At 38.4% G+C, this 20,909-nt stretch overlaps 1 protein-coding gene across 2 annotated transcripts in view; it reads right to left on the bottom strand.

The window, feature by feature from the left end:
- Positions 1–20,909, bottom strand: part of BLTP3A (bridge-like lipid transfer protein family member 3A) — a 71,702-nt gene that overhangs the window by 35,105 nt on the left and 15,688 nt on the right. For both annotated transcript variants that reach the window (XM_088153143.1, XM_007426633.4), the window contains exons 2-7: positions 11,976–12,138; positions 8,168–8,206; positions 6,351–6,442; positions 3,078–3,267; positions 2,621–2,761; positions 1,532–1,702 (exon numbers count right to left, since the gene is read on the bottom strand). In XM_088153143.1, the coding sequence (XP_088009269.1) occupies positions 1,532–1,702; positions 2,621–2,761; positions 3,078–3,267; positions 6,351–6,442; positions 8,168–8,206; positions 11,976–12,138 (796 nt within the window). The remainder of the gene's footprint in view (positions 1–1,531; positions 1,703–2,620; positions 2,762–3,077; positions 3,268–6,350; positions 6,443–8,167; positions 8,207–11,975; positions 12,139–20,909) is intronic.

Below are 20,909 nucleotides of genomic sequence, written 5' to 3'. Positions count from 1 at the left end.
AATCCATTTACATTGTCCATTTGTCAAATTCCATGTAATAGGTATATAATTCAAGAGAATATTATCCTCTGAAAATTTTAGCTTTTGTCACACAGTCATATTTATATAGTCCACTATTTTCTCCCAAAACTTAATAAGTATAGGACATTGTAAAAGCATGTGTTTTAAAGAAGCATTATCCTTATTACATCTCCAACAGAATGTTGGCTTAGATAGTCCTTTTCTATACAAACATAGTGGAGTCCAATAAATTCTAAATATTATTTTTTGTTATATAAGTCATAGTTTAAGATCCATTGACACTCTTGGTATAGAAGTGAAGACACTCTCCCATTATCAGGGAGAAAAAGTGACTTACGAGAGCAACTTGCGACCTTCCCTGTTTGACTGTGGGAAGCTGGCAGGGAAGGTTGCAAATGGCAATCGCATGACCCCAGGACGCTGAACATGTTATAAGTGCAAGCCAGTTGCCATATGCCTGAATCGCAATCATGTGACCATGTGGGTGCTGTGATGGCAGGAACTTCAAGGACTGGTTTTAAGTACCACTCATTCAGCATTGCCACAACTTTGAACAGTCGCTGAACAAGTGGTCATTAACCATACTACCCATACAGTTTACTGTGTAATCTTATGAGAGGCAGCATAGTAAACTATGCTGAGGAACAGAAAACCAATCAATAGTACCGTTCAGTTCCCTCTTGCTAATACAGCCTTTTCTGAATCCCAGCATGCCCCATGTTCACATAATGTCCAGTTTGGATCCAACCCTAAATTTCTATGGAACAGCAGAGTTCTTATACTATTTTGGCAAGCTAAAACTTTTTGACCTATAAAGCCCTTTATGGTTTGGCACCTGCATACCTGATGGACTGCTTAATCCAATCAGAATTGGCCGAACCTATTAAACCATCCCAGGAGAAGCTACTTTTAACTTCCCACTTTCAGGAAGTAAAAGGAGCCGAGGCCAGGTCATGCTGCTTTTCAGTAGCAGCACCAGCTCTCTGGAACAGCCTCCCATTAGAGAGCAGTCTGGCCCTGTCCATGACACACTTAGGAAGATACTGAAGACCAAGCTGTTCTGTAGAGGATTCTAGTTAAGACTCAATCATCTTTTTATTTCTTACTGACTAACTGGATGTGGGGGGAGGGGCAGCTGACCGTTTCTAATGTTTATTTTAACTTTTAAAATGCAAGTTTTAATTTTGCCTATATCATGTAAACTATCAGGAGTCAACTCCTATTATGGTGCAACACAAATGTAATAAACAATATCATATGAAATATAATTTTCAAGGACAGAACTTAAGGACAAATGTTGAAACAGAAGCATGACTATTTTAAAAAAAGAAAGTTGCTAAAATTGTGCTCTGAGAGGGCTATTTATTTTATGCATGTTGTACTTATGGCAGGAGAATATCTCTAGTGGTCATTATGAAGACCAATGGACAATCAAATATTTTGTGTAAACTCAACTTTCAATGAGTTGCTGTTATTCATCTTAAAAACTATGTGTGCTAAAAGTGCTTACTTGGATAGGTTCAGGAGCCAAACTTTTCCTCTGCTGGGCTGATTTCTCCATGGCTTCACTCAAGGACTCTGCATACTTCATCATAGCTTTAAGCTGGGAGTCAGTCAGCACCCATAGCAAGTCATCAAGAAGGAACATGAGCTTAGATGCCACCACATTGCAATCCTTTGTCTGCCTCATAAACAAAAAAAGGTCAGCACATTGTCTGAAAGGATTTTTATTTATTTCCAAGAATAAGCAGCTTCAATGGATAGCATTTTTAAATTATTTTTTCCAGAAGTTAGCGAATGGGCTAATTCCTAGATCTTTAATGGGAATTAATTTCTGAACACAGTAAAATATATCACTTTTATCTGAAAAAGAAAGGAACAAACTATATTTGATAGTGCTTTAAACAAAATGTATTATATGATTTTTCAATATGTATTTATTCTGTTAATTTATAGAATAAACAGGTTACCCTAATAATGTGAGTTAAGAATACAAAATTTTAAAAAGATGCTTGGTATATGCACAGTCATGGAATACACTGTTGTTCAAAAAGGGTCTGGGAAACACAAGAAAAATTGATATAGAGTGGCTGTAAATATGAACTGAGCTCAGGAAAGAAGGTATACTTCAGATTACTTGAAAGACTTACCACTATATCCTGAGCATTTAATGGAAGCATTCCATCTCAACCTTTTAACAACTTTTTAAAATCTACAGTTTATCAAGTTTCTGTTGTGTTTTCTAGACCCTTTTTCAACAACATATAACATGCATCATATCTTTTGTTTTTTCACTAAAAATCAGGGATCTGAAATTATTTGTTTATGAAATAATTCTAAATTGTGCAATTAAGAGCTCCACATTCTGTAGCTAGGATAAATTATTCACATTTACATTTAAAAAAAAATCCATAGTTATTTCTGTTCTTCAAACTTCAGAGGAGCTTGGCGAAGATGTATTCCATTCTGTTTTATCTCATGGGTGAGCTGGGAATTCTTAATATCAAGTTCATATCAAAAGATATGATGTATATTATCTGAACTCTAGATACACTAATCATTCTATCCAATAACACTTTTCAGCAAAATATATACTCACTTTTCTCTTAAGCGATATTTGGATTTTGCCCTGGTTAGTAATAAGTCTTAGTGGGGTAGTGAGGGGATCTTGTTCTCCATTTTCTGTAGCATCAGCTTCTATCCGAAGAGTCTGCCAGGTGAGTTCTTTAAATGTTAAAACCTATCCAGAGGGAAGCAAGGGTCACAAAATAAAAAAGCAGAAAGATTCTTAGCTCCTAAATGTGTTTAATGTAGTGCTGTAAGTGATAGATTAGAAAACAGACTTTACTGTAATAGAAATACTACATCAATTTTAAAAAAGAACAAAAAACTACAAGCAACTCAATTTATTTTAAAATGGTTGTGGTAAACTACAGTATCTACACTGTTCATTACACAAGGATGTGCAGTGCAACAAAAAAAGATCACAAAATTTAAAATCTTTGCAAGTCTATAGAAAGCATTCCAAATATAAAGATACCTGTTTATGGACCTACCTCTCCCTTATGTGAATCAGTGATTCGGGTAAAACGAAGATCACTTTGCTGCCAGTTGGGGTTGACACTATATCCTTGAAGTTGCCATAATTCAAATGATGCGTGGAAGGCCTTGGACTGTATCTTAATGGTAATTGAATTGACAATAATATACATACCTTCCACAACCTTCTCTGCAAACCCATATTCACTGTAGGGGAGGAAATAACTTTTAATAGAGTGCAATGCTTTAGCTCTCTTAATCATTAAAGCATGTAACACTGAAAAGTGTTAGGCTTATGCAAAACAACATGGCCAGGCAGCAGCAACTTACTGTTTTCATACTAATAGTTGCGGTTCTAAGTTAGCGTAAAATAATATAGCTCTCTTTATACCATATGAACACGTTAATCATATTTTACTCCTACAACCAATGGTGATCTCAAGCTTTAATAGTAGTAGAGCAACTGTATTCTTCTCCCTCTGAAAGATGACATAGGTACAATTTTTTGCATGGTACTCAAATGTTACACATCGTTAAAATACTTGATTAGACTATGAAAACAAGGTCTGCTAGAGTTTGGTCAGACTCACATAATCCAGAAAACTGGAAATGCTGGAAACCAAACACAGTATATCACATCCAAAGCACATGAAAATTAAAGAGTACAAAATAACTACACTGTATGTATAATGGTCTGTGAGACTATCCTTGAGGGAGAGGAGGAGGAAGAGCTGCAGCCAGAGCAACGGTCAAATAAAGGACACCTCAGCCCACAGAAGGAATGAGGGCATGGAAAGTATATCAGAAGGGACCCTCCCTAGTTCCCTGGAAAGTAAAGGCAAGGGGGGAGAGATGTGCTTTCAGACTTGCAAGATTCTGTTACTGTAATCTTACAATAAAGGTAGTGTTAGTACTCATGGTACTGGTTTCTTGTCTGGACTACTTCAAAGGGTTAACCGTACACTACACTCACATGCTTAATGGAAGGCTTTATATTCCAATAATTTGACCAGCAAATCTATTCTGAACATTCAGGAGATTCTAGCAGAGGACCGCAGCTACTGTATACCCGTGACTGAAGAATAGTACACTCCTTCTATCTGGGATGGTTGTTCTCTTCCACTGAGTGTGCAACTTCAGGAGAGATGCACATGGAGCAGTAAGGGAGGAAGGGGACATCTGCCTAGCAAGCCAGATCAACGGAATCAACCTTGGTGATCAACGGAGTGACAGATGTCTCAGCCAGATTGCCCTTTTTAATATCCTATACGTTCCTCAAAGGAGACTTTTTACTCTGCCATGAACTGGGGTGTTACCCATTAGGAAGACAACAGGCAGATACACTCACCTTCTATAGGAAAGTCACACTTGGCCTATGCTTAGATACAGAGATTGAATCTGTATTATATATGGGTTTTTAAAATGCCCATTATATACCCAATGGTAATTGAAATTCATACCCTTAATTGTCAGTAATTTTAATTGTTCCTGTGATAATATAGAAGGATAGCAGTAATCTTATTATCAATTTTCAAAAACCTCTAAGGAGGTCGCAAAATTTTTATCAATTGCCATGGCTCTTAAAAACAGCCTAGTACTTCCTCCACATTACTAAGTGTTTTAGTTTTTTTTTTAATCTAATTTAATGTAATGTTATTCCTTTCTTGTATTTAAGTTCAACATAATGGTTGAACTTTAGCTTAATGATTGATCTTGGATCATAAATAAATAAATAAACTTTACCTTTATGACTGATCTTGGATCATAAATAAATGAATAAATTAGCAAGCTTACTGTTTACTGTGTAAGGAATTTTTCCTCAGGTTAAATTTACTGATAGATGACATATATAATCTTCCTATGTGTGAATTTTACCTGTACTGGTAGCTCAGGTTATCTAGATTTATTAAGTTTTCTCTACAGGCACTATGGATGTTAGAAAATCCTGCCTCCTTCATCAACTAGCAATTATAATATATTATATACTGATTTCACCCTTGAATGCATTCTTTCAATTAAACTGCTAATATGATTTTGTCATTTCTAGCTCAGGACAGGCAGCTAGATTATTTATTTCCTTTCAGTGTTATTATTTTATCATTAAAAATATTAAACAGAATATGAAATATCTTCATAAGTCCACACAACAAATAAATCTTGCTTGCCCCATGAAACTGATAAACCAAAGAAGCAAGAACCATGTGGGTTTCAGAAAGGCATCTTCAATGCTAGTCAGGGATAAAATGTAATCTTGAAAACTGTAACAGTAAATTTTCAGGCAGACTGATAGTGAGTCAATTAAGGCAGAGTCTCCTTGAAATGGTTGTTTCCCATGGCCCTCACATCTGGACTTCATTGCTTTTTCTCACATAAACTTTCACTACCTCCTTCCTACAGTCTCTCACAACTTTGAAAAGATTCATTTTCAAAATCATATCTAGCAGTGAAACCAGAAAAGCTATAGGTTATGTAGTATATCTAATACTGTGGCTTCTGCAGAGAAAATGTGGATACAGAGATACGATTTGTTGGAGGAAGATTTTCCCCATATTATAAAATAATATATATATTGTACTACCTTCTTCTGTTCAAGTCTCAAGCTCGTATCCATATTCATGGATTGCATTTGAAAAACTAGCCTATTGCCTAAAATTGACTGATCTTTTGAAAAAGTCTCAGCTATAATTAATGTTTCAACCAAACATGAAAATATTATATCGTGCAGTGGCTTTTCTTAAATAGCCCTTCCAAAATGATAATGTGCTAAAGTCCCAAAGTACAAGTACAACATATCCTGTGTATGTAGATTTCATTTTTGTTTTACAAAAGACAACCCCAGAGTCACAAAATCTAACGTTCTCTTTTTAAACCTTTCTTCTCCAGCAGTCTCAAAACAGAACAAAAAAACTCTTACCACCCACCCAACATCTGGGAAAATTAACTGTAATCTGGGTCCCATATAGTTTAGCTCTAGGAGATGCTGCTGTTACTTGCACCTTATTAGGACAATATGAGAATCCCTACAAAAGGAAGATATCCAAAAAAAAAAAAAAGCTGCATGATGCTTCCTGGCTTCAAACTGACATGCATAATTGGGCAATCAAAGTCCCACCCTTTTATGTGTGACACATGTTTAAAAAGGACACGCCTCTGATTCCCTGGTTGCACCTGCCATTTTTAACCCTGTGACAGCTGCTGTAGACACCCCCGCATCACAGTATCATTTAAACTGGAAAAGCAAAGGTTATATCAAAAGCCACACTAAGAAAAAAATTAGAGGCAGAGTTAACCTTTGTCCTGAAGCAAGGGCGATGGGAGACTGTCCATTGGGTGGCCGGGGCTCTTCACATGTCTGCATCTCCACTTCAACTTTATCCAAATACTGTGAAACAGCAAAGACAAAAACAGGAAGAAGGGATATGAAAGTACATGTAAGGATCTAGGAGAAAACCAGCTGTATTGTGAGAGCACACAAGATAAAAACTAGAAAATACTAGAGGGCTAAACAGTAAGAATCCTTCCTTCCTAATCTAGTGACTGGGTCATACATCATGCTAACAGTAATGAAGTGTGTTTTTCTCAGCAAGGGCTAAAAACGGAGTCAATATTATTTTTGTGTGCATAAATCACAGTCTAAAACCATGATTTGATGTTAGCTACTGACTAGGCTGTGGCTTAGCATGATGTGTGAACAGAACTATATAATGTGTGATTTTCTGGTTCATTTCCTGGCTTGGTTTTCTGCCTCAATGTAGCCTCTGATGAATCCACAAAGCTGCAAAGTAAAGGAAAGAAAACAAACTAGGAATTTGCCAAAATAAATAATTACTTCACTCGTATGCATGACCTATTCTTAGTTGTTCAACAAACCGGTTTGCAAACCCTAAACCAGAATGTGATTATTTTTTACTGATTTTGATGTGCAAAACCAACTATTTATGATTCCTTGTTAGCTGTATACAATGCTATCCTGACTTAGCATGGGTAAAAGTAGCCATTGTGTAATCTCACCTTTTTTGTCACTAGATTCAAGTTATTTAGGGCTGTTTCACATACTGAAATTTCCAACATAACATTTCTATTTAGAAATGTACATGCTGTCCACCATACTAATAAATATCAGTACTGTTACTATCCAAAAAAGATCTAGCATAAATTAGAAGCCAACCAAGCTTCACATCCTCAAAACCACCCCCAATTAAAGCAATGAAGAAGACTATCATATGGGACCTGAAAAAAGAATGGCCTTTAAATTAAGTCATTAAGAATGAGCATTGCTAAACCAGTCCAAGGCCCATCTTAGTTCAACATTTTGTTTCTCACAACAGCCAAACAGGTTTCTCTGGCTTGTTCACAATCAGGAAACTAAAACACGTGCCTCTTGCCACTGTTCCACTGCAGCTTGTATTTGGAGACATACTGTCTCCAACCCAGCTATATACCATTACGTTTTCTAAATGAACAGCCCTCACTAGACCTCTTCCCCATTAATTTATCCAACCTCCTTTTGAAGTCATCCAATTTTGCAACCTTTACCATGTCTTGTGGTAATGAACTCCAGATTAATTATGAAATATATGAAGAAGTACTTTTTTATCAGTTCTAAATCTGAACATTTTAATTAACCCAAACACAATGCCATTGGCATAATTTTCTTTCACTCAAACATTTTCCAAATTCATTCCCACAATAAGTGTATAGTGGGTCTACTCATAAATACTAATAATGTCATATGTAGCTTAGGACAGTAGAATACTACACATGAAATGCTATCAGTCCACATTTTTTTATAGGAGCATCTGGCAAGGTATACTTCCAAAATTGGAATCTTATAATGTCAAAAAAGGCTTATAAATACAACAATGCTGAAAACCTAAGAGAAAGATGAATGTATTTTGCAACTAGCTTAATTACTTCCAACCTTTATATGTTCATCACAGAAATTATACAGAACCATGCTCATGAATTACAATTGTAACAGACCTAAATGGAGACCAAGAGCAGTATTATCGATCCTTATTTTTCAGCTTTAAAAATAAATGCTTTTTAAAGAAACAAACTAGGTTCAAGTTCTTACTAACAGAGAGAAGATAAACAAGGCCATTACCAGACAGATTGGGTGAGTCTTCAGCTTAGTCCACTGAATCTGTAACAACAGAATTAAAGTTAAATAAACAGAAAATACTGCAAGGACCTAGCAAACATCTGCTCCGAAAAGTGGCATTACATGCATGGGAATACACACTGAGAACAAAACCATTCCTTATTAAATGCTCTTTGCATACAAGTGCAAGATCTGCTAAAGGAAATAAAATACTATTTTGTGTCATGAACTTCTGTGCTTACTAGTCCTTTGTCAAATGTACATTTAAAACATTTTTTTTAATTTATTGGTTACATTAATTAAAACACTTCTGCTCTTGTAGGAATATCACCAATGTCAGCCCTTCCATTAGGGGAAATGATACAGCTACTTCAGGCAACAGAATGAATTGGATGGATTTGGCGGCTATGCCTCAAACTACTACCCCATAAAATCACGTTCTGTAACAGCTAATTCATGATGTCCAAATCATGAGGACTTTGAAGGCACTGCTCTAAGGAGATCTTCAAAGCAATGTATTATTTGAAATGGCTATGGTATCTGTCAACATAATAATACACATACAGTTAGAAAAATGTATTGTTATGGCTGCCTGATCAGCAAATAAGGGATTGATTAGGTATACTACTGCCACCAGAGAAAGTAAGCAGGTGTAGAAAGCAGAAAATCCTCCTTCAGCTTCAAGCAGTCTGTCTTCCTAGGCTGCCTCTAAAGATCACAAATTATCCTGTCTGTCAGAATCCCCCTCACTCTTGAAACCTGGTTCCAGAGGATTAGCTGACCCTCTAAAGTAGTGAAAGCGCACAAATTAATGACCCCCTCCCAATACTAATGAAAGTGCAGTGTAATCTTTGATGAAAACTGATAATGGTCTTAAAAACTGTCAATATCCCTAATTCAAACCTTAGAATGAAACTGGGCATGTAATGAATTATTATGAAGTTGGCAAAACATTATCCTTTAAAAACTTGCTAAGCACTAAAACCCAAAAGGCAGAGTATAACATTTTAAAATCAGTCTTTCGCTCTATTCTTCCCTGTAAATTTTTTCAGTGTTCAGTACATATATTTCCATTGCTTACTAAAACAAGGAGTTACTAGTCCTCTTTTAAACAGAAACAGAATGTAATTTTGGAATAAAATATTAGTAAATAAATACAATTAATTTCCAAGTAAATAACATATGGTCATATAGGCCAAATGAAACACAAGAACAGCTTCTGATTAGAAACTGATAGATAACTTGCTGCAATTTTGTATTTTACGAGACAACCCTGTGACCTGTTGGGTCATTCTTTGAGAGAAAGATAGTGCAGTCTGATGTGACTAGAATGAACATTAAACTTTAGGCTGACCATATTTTTTTTACCCCAAAGCTGGATGATCCCATGATCATCTAAGAAAAGTATATATCATAAATAGAAAAATAATTGTAGTGGTAAACAAACTTCAATAAGTCAATATTTACTTGCCTAAACAGATAAAAAGAATGACCGCAGGTGGGCAAAAAAGCAGTGGGAATGGGAGCAATTTCTGACTTCCTGCTGGCTTCCCCATTGACTTTGCTTGTGGGAAGCTGGCAGGGAGCATCGGAAATCATGATCACGTGACCACGAAGACACTGCAACAGCCACAACTTTGTGAATAAAACTGGTCTGAACACTGTGGAAATGTCAATTCCACGGGCGTAATGGGTCCCGCGTTTTTTACGCATTCTTTAAGTTAGTGGATTTTAGGTACCTTAATTCAAATACACACACACACACGCATATATATATATCTGTGTGTGTGTGTGCACACGCGCGTGTGTGTGTAGCGATATAATGCACTGTTTGGGCTATTTTGAAGGTACAGACAGACAAACAGAAGAACAGAATGAGAGTTTTAGTAGTATATAGATTGTTTTTCACTGGTTGATATAACAGCAGTGAAAGCAAAGATAGCAGGGAACATAAAATTATGTTGTTACAATCTCAATTTTCTTGTTTGTTCCTCAGATAGCAGACCTTTGGAAACAGAAAGCTACATATCCATAAAATTTAAAGGTGTATTTCAAAGACTGGTAAACTGCTAGGATAATGGTTTAGTTCAGCATTGTTTGGTAATGGTTGGAAGGTTGCTAGACAATGCCTTGATGCAAAAGTTTGCCAAATACAAAATAGTGTGATCGTTCTAGAGCTCTGTACAAAGCCTGAATGTTCCTTTTGCTTTTTTTAACATACCCCTTTGACTTTCAAAGGAGGAATAATCATGCCTGAAATGTACAAAGCTTTTATGCAAAGTTCTGACCAGTAGCATCCATGGTGTATATGTGTCTGCGACAAGCTGACCTGATGAAAGCAGCCTTGCCCCATCACATGCTTGTCCAAAAGGGACAGAGCTTGTGCACAATGGCGCAACATAGTGTTCATAACTTTGAGGACGTCAGATGCTCATGGCTCTGAGCCTCATTCTCCAGAAGGAATCACTCTGAAGAGGAGAAGGGAGGAGGGGATATAAGGAAGCAGAGAATAGAGAACTGTAAAAGTGATGGAGGGATTTACAAGTACTAGGTTGGAAGGGGAAAAGCAGTTGCACTGTAACTATCACCTCATTGTGGCTATACTGGGGGAGACAGTGAAAAAGCAACGTTTGGCAAGCTTCACCATTTTAAGAATTTAAGAGAAGCTGATTTAAAGCAATGGGGGGCTATTTCCAATGAAACTGTTTTGCCTTATACAGACATATGGTTCTATCACTGTTTTATTCGATGTAGAAATTAAAATTTAATTATTTTAAATTTATTTCTTGACCAATTTAACCCTAATGAAATCATTAGTTTTATTCATGGACAGGGAAACATTATGGGGATCACAGTATTGCAAAATCTGAGAACCTCTGGCTTAGGCAAAATGAAATCACATTAGCATGATTTCCTGACAAACCTAAGAATTTCTAACATTTTCATTAGTTATGTGCCCTTATATATGGAGCATAATAATTTTTTATCTTGTTTGAACTTAGTTCTGTAAACAAAGGCTATATTCTATATTAATTTATCAGCAAGTATACTGACACCATGTCAGGAAAAAATGTATAAAAGAAGCACAAAAATTTAGAGAGGCTAAACAAAGAAAAGCATATACACAAAGAAACAGTTTCTTCACTACACTACACTTCTCTGTGCATATACTGTGTCCGTAAGGAGACAATTCTGATGTTACAATTTCAAATGTTTCCTAAAATGTTTCAATTATTAATCCTGATCTCAAAAAAACAAAACAAAAAAACCCCTTTAAATATAGCAGGTAGGTCTGATTTTGCTACTATAGCAGAAAAAGATTAGAGCTATACTTTTTTATTAATAAATCTTTCAATTCATTTTTCATGAGGCTTCTGCCGCTACCACCAATCCTAATAGTGAATGATTACTTGCTTACATCAACTGAAAAATTAATTTTATTCCAGAGAAACCCTACACCAAATTTTTCAGGAAGAGAACACTGTGCTCTTTACATAAATGTACAACTGTGACCACTAAATACAATCTCTCTAATTATGCATGAAAGCAAGTGTCAGAAGTGAAGCCAAACAGCAAACTGGCAAACAATTCAAAATTGAATGTAATCAGACTGCTTATCATTTCTGAAACAACTGGGATTCAGAACTTGATCTTTATTTGCCAATTACTATAGCAGATCTCAAAGTGCCTGTATGGGAAGATTTGTACAAAAAGCCAGAGCAGCTTTTACATCCAAGTAAAAAAGCAGAGAAGTGGTTAGAACAGGAAAATACCAAATATCATATTAATAGTTATGAGAATGTTGGCTTACCCTGATGGAGGCCTTGTTACAAAAAACTCGAGTAATGGCTAGCCAGGTGGGCAGATCCAGCAAATTCTGCAGAACTTCTTCATCCAGTTCTAGATTAGTCAGCTGCCCCTGCCCTTTGAGTGTGCTCAAGTTGATTTTATCAGGGGAGAGATTCTTTGTAAACCTGTAGTTAATATAAATGGAGATACAATTGAACACTTCCATTGATCAGAATACTGAATTGAGATTTGGATAATAAAGCTTTAAATCACATCCTAGAAGTACATGGTATGCCATTATCTTAGGTTCAGCCACAATTTCACAACATGAACATTTACAGTGTTCTTCCTTGCAGGAAAATAGTAACAATGATAAAAAACATATCACTGTTTAAATATACAAACGATCTAACTGCTTAAGTCTACTCCACCAAGAGAATTAGAACCTGAAAATTCTCTGAATGCTAATTATTATAATTGTTTTTGCAAGTATAATTATATTAGAGTTCAATTCTTGTTGACTAGTTCTTAAAAATCAGGGACTATGATTCATAGTTTTAATCCTGGAAAAAGTAAGAGATTTGGAAGATAAATTTCTATGTACTACAGTGAAATGGAATGGGAAATGATATCAAGCAGCTAGTGATGAATCAACAACTGGCACCATTTAAAATTATACCTGGAATATCCCACTTTAAATTCAGCTGTTTGATCCTGAAGTTGTATTTCTATGACCTGACTTAAATAAATATGGAAAGGTTTGGCTGCAAACCTCTTTTCCTATTTGTTTGAAGACTGAGTCTAGCACTTCCATGCTAGCTACATATTGGCTACAAATGTCTTCTAGCTGTTCACTGCAAATACTAAATGCTGTACTTCTACATCTTAGTTGCCAACTGCCATTTTCTTTCAAAAGTATTACAATGCACAGTTGATGCAGGATTGTTTGTTCAGATTCCTGGCTGTCCTGGATCTCTCAGCGGCTTTCGATACAATCGACCATGGCAACTCTTCTGAACCGCCTTTGGGGATTGGAAGTGGGAGGCACTGTTTGCAGAGATTCTCCTCCTTTCTTTGAGCCCATTTCCCATTGGTGTTGGTGGGGGAAAGAGGTCATGCCCTAAGCCCCTGAAATACAGGGTGCCTCAGGGCTCAGGTCTCTTGCCCCTCCTCTTTAATATCTACATGAAACCACTGGACAAGGTCATTCGACAGCATGGGGTACAGTATCATCAGCACACTGATGGTACCCACTTATACATCTCCACTCTCAGCTGGGTAGGTGATGCTGTTGCTGTTGCTGAACTGACCAAGTGTCAAGAAGCTGTGATGGTCTGGATGGAGAGGAACCGACTTTGACTCAATCCTGGCAAAATGGAGTGGTTGGGGGTTTTGGTCCCCAAGGGTCTGGTGATATGTCATCTTTGACTCGGGATGGGGTTGTACTTCCTCAGATGAGCTGATGCAAGGAGCAGGTGGCAGCTGTGGCCAGGGAGGCCTTTGCACAGATTCATCTTGTGCACCAATTGAGCCCATTCATGGTCCGGGAGGCCCTGCTCACAGTTACTCATGCCTTGGTCACTTCCCATCTAGACTATTGCAATGCTCCCCTTGAAAACCACCCAGAAGCTTCAACTGGTCCAAATGCAGCAGCGTGTAGTGCTGGGCACCCCTAAGTTTGCCCACATTACACCCCTGTTGCGCGAGCTGCACTGGCTCCCAGTTTCCTTTCAGGTGCAATTCAAGGTGCTGGTTATTACCTTTAAAGCCCTACATGGCACCGGACCAGGTTATTTGCGGGTCTGCCTGTCCCAGAAAGCACCTGCCTTCCCACCAGATTGGATAGGTAGATATGCTCCAGGTCCCTTCCCTGAAATGTTGCCATCTAGTGGGACCTAGGAAGTGTGCCTTTTCCATAGCTGCCCCTACTATGTGGAACATCCTCCCTCTAGCAATCCAGCAGGCCCCCACCCTTTTAGCCTTCTAGAAGGCCATCAAGACCTGGCTCTTTATCCAGGCACTGGGGTAGAGCGATGGGAGCCTTATGGATGGTTGTTGTGTCATCCTAGGAAATGATTGAGGTGCTGGGTTTTTTAGTTCTTGGTTTTTGTTTTTATAGTTTGTAGTTTTCTTATAGTTGTGAACGGCCTGAGTTGTGCTCTAAGATGGGCGACCATACAAATCTTATAAATAAATACAGTGGTACCTCGGGATACGAACTTAATCCGTTCCGTGACTCTGGTTGCAACTCGAGTTGGTCTCAAGTCGAGGTAAAGTTTCCCATAGGGTTCAGTGTAAATCCGGCTAATCCGTTCCGCCCTCCGAATTTGGTCGCAACCCGAGGTGAATTTCCCCATAGGGTTCAATGTAAATCCAGTTAATCCGTTCCGCCCTCCGCCCGAATTTGGTCGCAACCCGAGGCAATTTTCTCTTCAGAGCCAGACTCCCGCCAAGCCTGCTCTGCATTTTCTTTGGAGCCATGCTAACACGCACACCAAAAACCTTCGCAAAACACCGCAAAACACACCACAAGCCTCACCAAACATCTCTTTGCTACCGCGACCTCGCCCACAGGAAGCCGCGACCACGTGGCAGCAGGGAAAGTGGCCGCGGATCCGGTTCGTAAGTAGAGGCAAGTTCGTATCCTGAGGTACCACTGTATATACATAAATAAATTGCCTAAATAACCACCATTATTTGAAATTATACTAGTTTATTGCTGAGACACTCTAAAAAAATAGAACAGGGAAAATTATTCCAGTTTTAAAATCTGGAGGTTCCAAAACTGTAGCCATGCTAGGCTGCAGCAACAAAACCTCCTTCATCCATGCAGTTTTCTTGGCAGTGTTAGGAAAGCTATTGACCACTGTCTTTTTCCTTAATTTTTTTTCTGGAATTCCCTGGTGTGCCCCATCTGAGTACTAATCAGACCCAATTTCGCTTAGGTTCTGAATCCAGACAAGGCAGCTAGATACTGTCAACTGCTGCGAAAGCAGCAGAGAAACTTGTATAATAATAAATATCAACAAATGTATTATCGCATAAACTTTCATAATCTGGAGTATACTTAAGCCAAATCACAAAACATCCTAAATTCCAAGTATATATTTATGCATGACATTAAGGAGAATAAAAATAATAAACACATGGGATAAATGAAAAGGAAATGCAAAAAGTATAATCTGTGATGAGTCATTTAAATAATCTTTTACAAAACTGCAATAACATTAACATGGTTTCAAGTTAGCTTTTATTTCCCAGTAACTGGTAATGGGTGTATGCCAAGTGAATGCTCACATTCACATCATGCTAATCTGTGGCACAGACAGCTAAAATGCTTATCTGTGATTAATTAGTCTAGTATTATGAGTTCACAAGACATTAACTAATTAATTAACTAATTAACTAATTAACTGCATGTGCTAGATTCACACAACACATTAGGCTAAAATACTGTTAGTTAATTTGTGGTGATGTGGGTTATGGAAACTGAGATTCTGAGCTGACATGGGTTGTTTGTTCATCAGACAGTGATTTTAAAAATTGCAGAGAGATAAAGAGCTCTGGTCTGTCAATAAGTTAAAAGTGATTGAATGGATAGATGAGAGGAAACAGATGAACAGAGATTCATGGCCTCAGAAACAGATGAACAACACAGCACACAAGGTAGAATGCAACAAAGGACAAGGTAAGAAAAATCAAGGTAAAAATACATCAAGGTAGGATAAAACAAAACTTATAAATGCATCTATTAGTTTTTAACATGGAGGTATGTAAGTTTCATGTTTTTACTGGTCTAATGCAGATGTTACATCCCCAACTTCCTAGGCATATTTGGGATGTCTGGAATATGTTGAACACAAATTCTCCTTCCACTTTCCTCTATAGAATTGCATTACATTTGTATCCATGATTGCCTAATATTAGCCAGGCTTGGTCTCAAAAACCTATTTAGTAGTACAAACCCTGCAAGCCCTGGATACAAAGGCAACCCTAAATAGCACTAACCTAACACAGGCAAATTAACTGAGTTCACATATCAAACTAAGTCATGATTTATGAAAGAAACCATAATTAGTGGGTTTGCACAATGTAACATACTATAAACTATGTTTTACAAATCACAATAGCCAAATTCATATAATGTCTTACACCAAAATTATGGCTCAGCAGCAAACATGGTAACATAATAATATCTCTGAATACCATAGTACCTATAACATCACCACAGGGCATCCGCCGACCAAAATATAAACACATTAATTTAAAAAAAGACTTGGCTGAAATCTTGCAAAATAGTCAATAGGTTGTTGCATGAGATCTTACAATACGGGATTGTTTAAATTAAACAAATGTAATGTTTAAAATTAAAAATGGTCTCAGCAATTTGCAAAATACAATGGCATTTAGTGCCTGAAAGATTGCTAATCTGTGTTAGGTGAACCTAGCCAATATTTCACTCTGGTTAATATGCACCACGAAAGGTAGAAAGGAAATGAGCAAGTAAGCATCTTCCCCTAACTATGCCTCCTACACAAAAGAAGTTGCTTTAGGGTCTAATTCAGTATTATCTTCACTGAACAGTAGCTATTTTCCACAGTTTCAGTTAGAGAGCTTTTCCTATCGGCAGACCAAACCTGGTATATTTTGCTGTACCACTGAGCCACACATTGATAGAGATCCTTGTGTGCATGGAAGATGAAATCAGTGTTTTTAATGTATTGCATCTACCATCTACATCTTTCTTCCAAAATTGTAAATTCATGGAAAGAGATAAGAGGTAGACATATATTTATGAGATGATCAAAACATTTATTAACTTGGAGTGTTTTATTTATTTATTAATTCAATTTGTATGTCCACCCATCTCAAAAAGTGACTCTAGGCAGGGAACAACATTAAAATAAAATTAAAAACAATTACAACTACAAATGCAAACATTAAAATACATAGCAGCCGAGGAAGGTATTAAAATCAACAGTCACTGGCACATCCAGGAAACAGGCCCCTTTATGCACTCAGGGTCCCAGACCTGTGCCCAGAACCAGGCCTTTAGTGCCTTATGAAAGGCCAGCAGGGTCAGGGCCATCCTAATCTCTGGAGGGAGAATGTTCCATAGGGCAGGCACTATGGTAGAAAAGGCACACCTCCTGGGCTCCACCAACTAGCATTCTTTAGCCTACGGGACCCAGAGCACACCTATCCAGCCGGGCCAGATCAGATGGACAGAAGCAACTGGGGAGAGATGGCCCCTTAGGTAATCCAGTCCCAAGCCATGAAGGGCTTTAAAGGTAACAACCAACACCTTTGAATTGCACCCAGAAGCACATCGGCAGTGAATGCAGCTCACAAAGTACTGTGCTACATGCGCCAGGTAACCAGTGCCATTGACTACTCATGCTGCCACATTCTGCATCGGTTGAAGCTTCTGAAAGCTCTTCAAGGGCAGTCCCATGTATGGAGCACTGCATTAATCCAGACAGGAGATCACAAGGGCATGAGTGACAGTGAGCTGGACCTCCAGGTCCAGGAAGGGTGTAACTGATGTACAACCCAAAGGTGTGCGAAGGCCTTCCTAGTCAGGTTGCCACCTGCTTTTTGGGTAGCAGCCATGAGTCTAGGAAAATCCCCAGATTCCGCACCGACTCTGTCTGTGGCAGTGCCACCCCATCCAAAACCAAAGATGGAAGATCGTCAGTAGCAGAAAGAAGTTCCAAACACCCAAAGCCACTCAGTCTTGCTTGGATTGAGCCAAAGCCTGTTGTACCTCATCCAGGCCCCCACAGCTTCCAGGCACTGGGAGAGGACATCCATGGCATCATTCAGGCGGCCTGAGGTAGAGGTGTAAAGCTGGGCATCATCAGCATACTAGTGATAACTCCACCCCCATCCCCCATCAGATGATCTCACCCAGCAACCTCATGTAGATGTTGACAGTTTAAAATTTAATTAGTTGTCTTCTATAAAATAACACCACTTGAGAATTTTTCTACATATACAGTAAAGCTGTAAGTAGGATTACTAGAGAACTATTTAAATTTTTAGTTAGATTCATCAGCAAGCAAATCTGCAACTAGCAAGATTACTTTTTAAGAAAATATTCTATTTATAGAACATGATTCAGCATCACATTGGAGTGATGTAATAAGGCTGTAACCAGCTGCTGAATGTGATCACAGGAATTGTAAAGAAAAAAATAGAGTTCATATTTCCTTTGCACTCTGTTCCACTCTGAAGCACATACCTGTACATACATACAAATTCATCACGCTATTCTGTTTCAGAGTAAATAGCATCATGCAGAGTGTGAATTAGCGGGCCAAAGAAATTATACATAGAAGAAAGGGAATTTAATTTAATCTAGTTTATAGCTATACATTTCCATACCAGTACCATAACTATCTTTCTTGCAAACAATCCCTGCTTCCACTATGTTCATATATCACTTCATACATAGCCTTTTGTTCTTTAAACTTCTAATTTGTATATTTCTGAGGATCTCATCTGTTCTCTCCAACCACAGCTTTCTTTGTCCTATCTTTCCTCTCAATCCATTCATTCTTCCTTCATATTTTATGTTTTGTGATTCAATCCTTATTCAGACTCTCTACATAATCAAATCACTTCAATCTACTTCTTTTGTACTGGTCACTCACTTTCTCATACTTAGTAAACATTATCAAGGAAAACAATTAGTACACTTGGCCTAATTTTTCACTATTTATGTATAATTTGCAATCACTCACTTCTCCTAACATAATTACATTGGTCTCACACATTTTCAGAACCATATTCCTTATTACATCATATTATCTGTCCAACATTCACAGCAAATCATTTGGGTTCCTTGATTGCATTTTTGCATATATCATGCACAATCATGTGTCCAACCAAATCACCTCTCATGTAACCACAAGCATTGCTTAATCGCTGGTATGGGTCTTCCGGGCTGTGTGGCCGTGGTCTTGAAGTTTTGTTTCCTAACGTTTCGCCAGCACCTGTGACCGGCATCTTCAGAGTGCAGGAGCACAGACAGGAGCAGTTCTCTCTGTGCCCAGGGTGATGTGACCCTTTTGTGGGTATTTATAGAGATTTGAGGGGGGGGAAGGGGGGATTGGGGGTGTGTGGGTGGGGTTGGGTTACTGAGTGGCTGCTTGTTTTGGTGTCAGAATCTGTGTGTATCTTCCTGGGGATTAGGCAGGGTTTTTTCTTCTATTGAATTGTTAACAAGGGGCTGCTGGGGGTGATTAGCAAGTTCATTGTGGGAACTGTTCACATGTCCTGGTGGTTGAGCTGAGTTCGTTGACCTTTTGCAGGCTGTATTTTTCAGGAATGGTAGCCAGGTTTTGTTGATTTTTAGACTCTCCTCTTTTTATTGAAGCTATGCTGGTGTTTGTGAATCTCAATGGCTTCCCGGTATAGCCTGGTATAGTGGCTGTTGGTGTTGTCCAGTATCTCTGTGTTTTCAAATAGGATTTTGTGTCCCGTGTGCTTGACAGCATGTTCAGCTACTGCAGATTTTTCTGGTTGCTGTAGTCTGCAGTGTCTTTCATGTTCTTTTATCCTGGTATGGATGCTGCGTTTTGTGGTCCCGATGTATACTTGCCCGCAACTGCATGGTATGCGGTATACTCCTGCGGCGGTGAGGGGATCCCTTTTGTCTTTTGCTGATTTTAGCACTTCTTGTACTTTTCTGGTGGGTCTGAAGATTGTTTGGAAATTGTGCTTTTCCATGAGTTTTCCCATGCGGTCTGTGACCCCTTTAATATAGGGCAGAAATACTTTGTTGGTGGGTGGCTGTTTTTCTTCTTCAGTCGCATGTTGCTTTCTTGGTTTGATGGCTCTTTTTATTTCATTCTTGGAGTAGCCATTCGCTTCTAGGACTCAATTAAGGTGGTTAAGTTCAGAGTTTAGGAATTGGGTTTCGCAGATCCGATTGGCACGATCCGTGAGGGTTTTTATAATGCCTCTTTTCTGACGTGGGTGGTGGTTGGAGTTTTTGTGTAGGTAACGGTCTAGAATTCTCTACAATTTGGACAAATTAAGACACAAAGTCTACAGAAAACCCACCCACACAGACCGTTACCTACACAAAACTTAACCACCTTAATTGGGTCCTACAAGCGAATGGCTACTCCAAGAATGAAATAAAAAGAGCCATCAAACCAAGAAAGCAACATGCGACTGAAGAAGAAAAACAGCCACCCACCAACAAAAGGGATCCAACCTTTTTCTGAAGCCAGCGAAGCTGGTATCCTGTACCACATCTCATGAATCTGTACAAATAGAGTCCAAATATGAATGAATTTGAGTGACTTTATCTGACAGATGCCTAGAAAAATCCTTACAGTGGCCTGCAAGGGGTAGGGTGTAGTGTCAGAACCAAACACTCTTATTGGGTAAGGTGGCCTGGAGTGAATCCTACAATCCCCATCTCTCACCCATGGAAAGGCAGTTGGAAACACCCTAGTTAACACTCACCCACTAATAACTCCTATGAAAAAACTTCCTAACCAAAATATCTAAAGTCCAGCACCTTACAGTCACCAATTCTTCAGCAGCAAGGATAGCAAAACCTTAAATTTAATTGTAAAAGAGGTCCAATATGACAGATAAAACTGACAAGACGGCCGCTGCTCCATGTGGTCAGTCTGATGGCAGCTGCAGGACACAAACCAGTCCTCTCTCGAGACTGCTATGTGCCAAACCCTGAGCATCAGCATCCAGCAAAATATCAGGATCAGACCTTGTCTGGCTTCACACTTCATCATACCAGAGCCTAAAAATCCATCTGAAGCATGAGCTTTGTCAGCCCTGTGAGATAGGCCAGGTCAGGAAGCAGACTCTGTAAGGACTCCTGGAACTCTACTTTATTGTTGTAGGGTACAATAATAGAATCTTAAAAGCCTTCCAGAATTTGCCTCTGCCTCCTCTTATACCATATAGTATCAAGGTG

The sequence above is a fragment of the Python bivittatus genome, unplaced genomic scaffold (genome assembly GCF_059951505.1).
Source record: "Python bivittatus isolate LINGU-HERP-01145 unplaced genomic scaffold, Pbiv_v1 ctg000700_np1212, whole genome shotgun sequence".
Classification (NCBI taxonomy): Eukaryota; Metazoa; Chordata; class Lepidosauria; order Squamata; family Pythonidae; genus Python; species Python bivittatus.
Note: the sequence above shows the minus strand (reverse complement) of the source record. Positions and strands in the feature narration are given on the sequence as shown.